The sequence below is a fragment of the Lactuca virosa genome, chromosome 1 (assembly GCF_052849685.1).
Source record: "Lactuca virosa cultivar CGN04683 chromosome 1, Lactuca_virosa_CGN04683_v6, whole genome shotgun sequence".
Lineage (NCBI taxonomy): Eukaryota > Viridiplantae > Streptophyta > Magnoliopsida > Asterales > Asteraceae > Lactuca > Lactuca virosa.
Genome location: NC_136426.1, coordinates 202,785,573 through 202,794,266, shown reverse-complemented (window position 1 = coordinate 202,794,266; position 8,694 = coordinate 202,785,573). Strand labels below are relative to the sequence as shown.

The 8,694-nt window shown below is 36.0% G+C and overlaps 1 protein-coding gene across 1 annotated transcript; it reads left to right on the top strand.

The window, feature by feature from the left end:
• The first annotated feature begins 2,861 nt into the window (after window positions 1-2,861).
• LOC145126622 (F-box protein FBW2-like) lies at window positions 2,862-3,908 on the top strand. The gene is made up of 2 exons (XM_079061952.1): window positions 2,862-3,286; window positions 3,359-3,908. Exons 1-2 carry the CDS (start codon window positions 2,862-2,864, stop codon window positions 3,906-3,908), a joined length of 975 nt encoding a protein of 324 aa, XP_078918078.1.
• Window positions 3,909-8,694: the final 4,786 nt, after the last annotated feature.

Genomic DNA, 8,694 nt, shown 5'->3' with positions numbered 1-8,694 from the left:
GGGCTTATTAATTGATATGATATATTGTCAATTCTTATTATCAAAATTTATAGTTTATGTGTTTATTAATGCGGGTATTAGCCGACCCAAAGGTAGACTGATATTTGGCCGAATAAACTTATATATGGTGATAAATATGTGACGATTTTTTGGTTTCATGTGATTAATAAGTCAATCCAAAGAGGGACTTGTTAATTGATATGATTTATTGTCAATGTTTATCTCTAAAACAAAGATATCTCTTGTAAGTTAGTATTACTGTCCAAAGACATGATATTAATGTTGTGTTGATACCTTGTAAATATGTCATAAATTGAATTTATTGATTACGGTTTATGGATTAACCAGCATAAAAATAGATTTGTTTATATTCTTAAAACAAAAAATTTGAATTATGGTATTATATCTGCTAACATTGATCACATTTATGATTCATTTACTAAATGAGATTAACTTTAAGGAATGGAATGAGGGCATTATGTTAATTCTCAATTGCATGGATATTGACCTTGCATTTTTGGATAGAGCAACATTCTTTGAGTATGTTGAGCTTGGGGGAGAAACAAGGTTAAAACATTGTCTTTAAGGAGGAATCAATCTTGATTCCTATTATTGCTTTTGATAGTATGCATATTATGAATTAGTGATCGACAATGTTATTCAATCTCATATTCTGAATAAACAAACTCAACAACCTCAACTTTGGATATCCTATGCTTGGTACCACATTTTTCATCAATTTATTATCTCTTTTGGTTTTGAGGTAAGTACAGTAGATGATTTTGTGTATCACAGATTAAGTGGGAGTAAATTTATCTTTTTAGTTTTGGGCAGATATCTATACAACCCAAGTTTGGATCATAAGAAAGCAAACAAATGGATTTTGAGATATCTATATATAACAAAAGGCTATATGGTCAACTATAGGAAATCAAATATTTTGGAGATCATTTTTATTAAAAATCTGATTTTATTAGATGCCAAAAATGGTTACCGATCCATATCGGGATATTTTTACATTTTAGCATGATGAGCCATTTCATGGATTAGACTTCGGTAGCTTCTTCCATAATGGCAGAATAATTTGTAGTATGGAATATGGTTGCGAAAATTTGTCATGAGGCTACATATTATTGATATTGAAAGACCACTAAAGTTGTGATAATAAGTTAGCAATGTTATATTCCAACAACAGAAGTTTTATTAAGTCATTCATATTGACATCCGTTTTTTTTCTGTTAACACAATAGTGCAAAATGGAAATATATATAGCACATATGAACAAACTCCATGAAAGCGGATCCGCTCATAAAGGGATTACCTCCCTAGGTCTTTCATGAGCATACTACACATGTTGGTGTGATATTTGGTTTTAGTGGGAGTTTTATAGTGCTTTATGTGTTGTTTAACAACAATTATGTTTTTCTGTACAAAATTAAGAATTCGGTTAACTCCATTATTAGTTGCACTTATTTGAAGTTTGATTTCACTTCAAGTTAAAAAGGAACTCGTTGGAAATCTATTTAGATTTTAAAACCACACATCATGTTTAATCTATGTCGTTAGTTATATATGTACATGTGACCATTGATAGGTTTAGTTACGTAAATTGTAACGAAGGCCGCTTTGATCCTATACTATCATGATTAGTGGACGAGATTGTTTAAGGGTACTAATGTTGTAATAACATTCATTAAAACGCTTATACAGTTATACGTACATTTATATATTCGTGGTCCAGTAGGAGATTGTTGGATAATTATGGACCTCTTCATAAATATGTACGGTATATTTTTAAATCCAATTATTATGGTAAGAATATAAATTGTTGATGGACCGATTTATAGAATATTCACTTGCCTTGTGGGTTGAGTTCCCAGTTTGACTCAAGATCCTCAAGATCTCTTCCATCTATCACATTAGGGTATATCTCCATCTATATATACATGTGATGATGAGCAATCAAGACACACGAAAATACACATGTAAATTCGTTTAGGGTTTGCTGAAGGATTTTAGAGAGAGCTCTTGAGATCAATTGGTAAACCCAACTCTAGTTCTTCAGATCCAAAGATCATGATGAAATCAGGTATATAATCGTTCTTTCATGTTTAAGTTTTCTTTTAATCAGATTCGAGATTAAAGATCCAAAGTTTATGCTTCCGCATTTTATGTTTTGGTTATGAAAAATCACCAACACAATAATCATACAACACTATCAATCAACACCTAATCTATTGCATGAGAGACAAGCTAATATTTAAAATTGGAAACAGATTTTATAAGATATGAATGTGAAAAATAAATAGTTTTAAAAAGGTTATATCCTTAATTGGTTTATTACGTTAAACGTAGAAATATAAATTATAAACCAAAAAAAGTACTTTTAGATAATCAGTTAAAACGAAAACCGTTTAAGTTTGACTGAATAATCGGTTAACCGAAAACCGATTAAGCTTGATTGAATAACATGTACCTTAATTGATTCGATCGGTTTATTTATTTCAGATTTTTTCAACACCCTGTCCTAGTGGTATGTATGATTAGAAATTCTATATATACATGACATATCTTATAGAAGAATATAGAAATTCTATATATACATGACATATCTTATAGAAGAATATCAGTAAGAATTTAGAATAGAATTTTAATCGAGTTAATCGAATATTTCTTTTCTTACGTTATCTCAAACCACGTGTATATCAAGAAGAATACTGGTAATTGGTAAATATTTAGGTTACAATATATATTTACTCATTAGTTATATTGTTATTCGTTTTTAATGAATAGGATTCTTCTGTTATATACGCGTTTGGTATGATATAATCCTCTACTATAATTAAAACTAACATACATCAATGGTTCACATTCCGTCCTCACAGGAAGTAGCAACGGAAAAGGGTTTTTCCAGTGACAAAGAGATGATCAAGGACGGGGTTGTGTTATCTAGCGTTCAGAAGACGTTAGTGGTGGAGGTGGTGGAGAAGGAAGGGGGTAGGTGGGAGGGGTTGCTTCCTGATATTCTGGCATCGATTTTCTTAAGGATACCACAGAAAGACATGCTGAGATGTATTCCGCTCGTGTGTAAGTCATGGATGCAGGTTTCCATGGGGCCATACTGTTGGCAGGATATCAGTTTGCAGACATGGTGTCTGCAACACAAACTCAGTCGAGGTGCAATTGACTCGATGGTGAAGAAGCTCATTCGACAAAGTGAGTGGACTGTTCAACGATTTTCTGCCTTCCAGATGGGAGAATCCGGATTCTCATCTGTCGTTAAGTGGTATGTATAATGTATTAATCTTTTATATAAATGCTTTTGATTATTCGCTCTTAACCCTTTTGTTACTTGCAGTGGAAGATCTTTGGAAACGCTGGATATTCAGTTTTGTCGTTTAAGCGATGATATGGTGTTGAAGCATTTAAAGCCACTTCCAAATCTTAGAGTCTTGGATATTAGCTATTGCCGAAAGTTCACAGCCAGAAGCCTTGTAGCGTTTGGTAATCAATGCACGTCTTTGATTCACTTGAAGAGAGACAATTACCCAACGAAAGAGTCCCCACCTATGGATGATTCTGAAGCAAAAGCCATTGCTGACACCATGCCGAAACTACAACATCTAAAACTTTGGTTTGGGGGATTCGGAGATACGGGTCTTTGTGAAATCCTTACTAAATGTAAGTATCTTAAGCATGTTGACATTCGTGGATGTTGGAATGTGAAATTGGAGGGTGATCTTAAGAAGATGTGTCAAAAGCTTGAGTGTTTCCGGATCCACGATAGCAAGTTTATTCAAAGTGATCGATATGCATTGTGGTTTTATGGGGACATGATTTTCCCCAATGGGCTCGGTTTCAAGGATCCTTTCACGCGATTAGAAGCTCGCCCGAACCGAGTTTATTGATACTTAATATTTTATAAAGGGTCTTTATTATTATTTTTAAATTAATTTAATTAGCAAGATGTGGTTAGAAGTTTGAAGTGCGTGTCTCAAATTGATGCTTCACTAACCTATTTGATATTACGAGTGTGTACGATACGGAGTGTTTATAAGCGTTTGGAAGCTTTTAGTTTCTAGCCTTTAACAAAACACTCTGTGTTGAATAGAAAATTTTGTTTGTCACTACACACTTTATCGTTTAGTTTAAGCAAAACGCACAAAATCAAAAAGCTAGCTCATGTAGCGTTTAACAAACGCTACCAGCTAATAGCTAGTTTTGCCGAATACGCTCTATATATTATATTCTTATTCGAGTCTATGTCAATTTGTTTTTGTTAATTTTTTACGGGTCAATGTGATAACATTAGGCTTCGAGCAATTGGTATTTACCCTATGAAAGAATCTTTTAGTATAACAACTTATTATTATTTTTTAGAATATTAATTAATAATGACAACATCAATCAAATCATTTATTTGAAAATATTAAATGTAATTAATATCCTCTTTAATAAATGAAAGTTTTTTTTTGCCACATGTCAGCTTATCCTTCATTTTGATACTTGTCATTTTGTGAGAATTTAGAAATTTTATTTTCCATTTGTTATTTTTTAGGGATTTTCATTTTCTTAAAATAAAATTCATAAAATTGTAATGGGTTCTATAAGGAAATAAAATCATCTATTAATTTGGCAATAAATTCTCATAAATACTTTAAACGATTTAAATTCTTTTGCAAATTTTCAAAAGATTACATTATGTTATGTAAAGTATTACATTATAAAATATTTTATATTTATATATTGATATTAGATTTTTATTTTTAATAAACCCGTGTAATACACGGGTCTCATACCTAGTAATTTATAAAAGAAACATCTACGACGTCAACCCATTAAATTTTTTTACGATAAATCAGTGTTACTAAAATCACCCTTACATAAATTCCTAAATTATTATCAGAGTTATTCGCTAGAAAATCATGAATTTTAATATTTACAATCATTTCTAATAAAACATCCAAATACTATGTCACTAAAGTTGTCCAAAATGTCATCAAAATATAATTTTTTGAAACCCATAGTATAACTTTCAACTTGCATGTGATAGCTCATGGCAGTCCAACCATGTTTATTAACTGAAAAATATTAATTAGCAACTGATAAAGTTAAAACTTAGTGCGTTAAACACTATACTCACTCATTTTATTAATCATGCACTTCACGTAGCATATACATTCACATAAAATTTATATAACATATTCATTCCTAAAACATATTGTTGGTACAATCTAATTTTCTATTCTGTCCCCTTTATCTGTGAACACGAACCATATTTCGTTCCCTCTTTTCTGGGAACAACCCCATATCCCACCTTTTCTGGGAATAAGATTATATTACAAATAATTACATACTTTGTTCACCCTTTTCCGATAACAAACCCCTTATTCCTTTTTTTTTCGAGAATAAGATAACATTATATATAATTACATTACCAACAAAGTCAACATAATAAATGAGTTAATGATACTACCCTGAATAAGCAATCTACTAGATAACAATACTGATGTGGGCTAAGATGAATTCTCCATTCTTTAAACACTTATATGTTGGATTAAGATATCTAAGCCAATAACTAAATTGATATATTCTTGAATTAGAAGCAAAGTCTTTTTTGAGTTTCCCTCATAACTGGTAACTGAATAGAATGACATTTGGAGAGAGAAAGAGAGAGAGAGAGAGAGAGAGAGAGAGAGAGAGAGAGAGAGAGAGAGAGAGAGAGAGAGAGAGAGAGAGAGAGAGAGAAGATGTTGATTTGTTAATTTATTATATGATTAATAAATTGTAATAAATGATTTATTAATATATTATATGATTAATATATTAATTGGAACTAGTAATAATTAATTAATAATTAATTAGAATTAATTTCGGGTTTATTATAATTAATTAGAAGTGTAGGGACTAAATTGTAATTGTTCAATAGTTGAGCAATATAGGTTTTCTAGAACCTTCTATGCATGACCGGTTTTGGCTATGTGTTTTAGGGTTTAGATTAATCTTATTAGATGATTAAGGAGTTGGTTGATTACCTAATTTAAGATATTATTATTATATTCAAATCATGGTTATCTACAACTTTCTCATCGGCTATAAATAGGACTCCTAGGGTATCATATTTTCATCCAATCCATACAACTCTCAAGAGTCGAAAATTTTCTCTAAGCCTCTCCTCTCCTCAAGTCTTCTAGTTGCTAGGGTATTGGGTACTAGCCATTAGATTCATCCAAGCGTTTGGGCTTGCTTTCCAAGGAACTCAAAGGAAGTTTTTTTGATTAATTGCTACATTAATCAAAAGGTATTTAACTCTAATTCTTCTTTTAATTTTGATTAAAGTAGGGCTTCCTAGGTTTTCTTGATATTCATAGTTTATTGCAATCAATAGAGAAAACATAGATCCAAAATAGGTTGGATGTGAACTTAAGGGTTAAGTATTTTTCCGCTCATATGTAACTTTTAAAACCTAGAAAACACATCAGTGGTATCAGATCAAGGTTTTATGTTGATAGTGCATAATTATGAATTGATCAAATATAGGGTTTATCGAAAATAAACCCTAAAGGCTTGAATTTTCGACATGGATAGGGTTTTCTGAAACACTAGCCACCACCCCCTTGTTTTTGAAAATTTGATAGGTATCCCTAGGGTTTCTAGTTTCCTTAATTATTATTTTAATAGGATTTTGATGCGACATAGCTCTCCGGCGTTTCTTTTGGTCTTCTGCTGCGGCGGAGATCTGCTAGTCACAACATAGAGATGCGTTAGAGCCGCCCCAGGGACTGTTCCCCGGGAGCGGACTCCGACGGTCAAGTTAGATCATCTGGTAGATCTGAGACCGTTCTCTTTAGCTAGAGAGAACCATCTTGGTGTTGGTGGTGGTGTATGGTGGCTGACGGCGGCGGGTGGCGGCTAAGCCACCCGACCGAAGTATAGTGTGGCGGCTGAGCCATGGGGAGGAGTCCAAAGGAAAAGGTCCCCCTTCATGGAGGAGACACTATTCTATTTATAGGGGATAAATAGGTCAAGGGGAATTAGGTCAGACCTTGGGCCAGCCCAATTCAGACCTAACTAGCAAGGAGCTGGGCAAGGCCGCCCGGAGGCGCCGGGCAGGGCTGGCGAGCGCGCCCCAGGCAAGGCTGGCGGGCGCGCACCAGGAAAGGCTGGCAAGGGAGCGCCAGGCGAGGGAGCACCGGGCAGGGCCGGCAGGAGAGTCCCCAACACGGCTAGCAAGGGAGCGCCAGCCAGGTCTGGCAAGGGAACGCCAGGCAGGGCTGGCAGGAGCGTGTCAGGCCAGGCTGACGCTCTAGAGTGGTCTAGGCCATGCTAATGGACCATATATCATCAAGTCCCCCCAGTCTGATGTTATTGGTACGCGGCCAATGACATTGGACTAGACTTAGTCAAATAAATAAACTGTGCGTCATCAAGTCCCCCTAGTCTGATGTGATTGGGTTGCTAACAATCGGATCGAACTAGACAAAGCACCAATACAATAAATAATAAAGAGAAACGAACGAACCTCGCCCACGAGAGTCGTGGGGTTATGCGAAGAGCCAAGCATTGCTTATGCAGCTCGAGCTGACTTGATACTCCTTTCTTGAGAGGAGTGCGAGTTGATCGGTGCGATGCAACGTAGCTGTTGTTGTGATCATGCAGACCGAGGTTGCTAAATAGTGTCACGCAACACTGATGTCAATAAATGTCGGGCCGGGGTAACTAAGAAGCATAAGCTTGCCCTTCAGTCCCTAAGACTGTTATCCGACGCAACCATTGTTGTAGTTACGCACAAACAGAATGTCACCGATAACCATCTTCATGGTCTTCTTTGCATGAGAACCAGTAACCATCCTGAAGGTGTTTCCAAAGTACACTATACCTAACTGGATTCCCCCAGTCTGATGTGGGTAGTGTTGGTAGCCGGATCAGACTATGATGAATAACGCAAGGTTGTTGTATCAATACACAAAGAAGTTGTTGGCATAATAAAAGTTAGCAAAACCCTTGTCCGAGATGGATGTTGTCAAACTGATGACCTGTAAGGTTGTTGAATGCGATATATGTGGCAGAGATTCCAAGAGCTGGGCGATTGGGTTGCTAGCAGGGGTCATGTACCGAGACTATTGTCTATAGCCAGACAATGGAATTTGTGAGGGATAGGCTGTGAGGCTATTAGTAGGAAATGTGCAGCGAGACTGTTTCCGAGGACCAAGCAACAGAGATGTTGCAGGATACGCGGTGAGGCTATAGGTAAGGGTTGCGCATCAAGACCGTTTCCGAGAGCCAGGAAGCAGAGATGCTGAGGGATGCGCGACGAGACTGTAGGTAGGGAATGCTCAACGAGATTGTTTCCGAGAGCCAAGCGACAAGGATGATGAGAGGTTGAGCAGTGAGGCCAATGCCGAGAGTCAACCAACATATATGCTAAAAGGTGATAGGTAGCATGGCCGCTGTCGTGATAACCTTCTTGCTGGAGGGTATCCTCACTATAGCAGGATGTAATGTGGGAAACACTTCATCTGTCGTCCAAGCACAAGAGAACCATGATGATTGTGAGAGAGGAAACACCGAGAACGGGGTGTTAGGCGGGGAATAGGCTTGTGGTACGCGACGATGCGCGACTTATGTTGCACGACATAGAAGAATAGCTTGGGCTTAGCAGTCAGCGATCATGGATGTGTCACGTGGGGTAGC

What these genes read in the sequence shown, in the direction of transcription:
- LOC145126622 (XM_079061952.1), top strand. Translation starts at nt 2,862, where the DNA reads ATGGTTCACATTCCGTCCTCACAGGAAGTAGCAACGGAAAAGGGTTTT. An exon ending in TTCTCATCTGTCGTTAAGTG is followed by an intron (nt 3,287 to 3,358) that starts GTATGTATAATG and finishes TGTTACTTGCAG; the next exon opens with TGGAAGATCTTTGGAAACGC.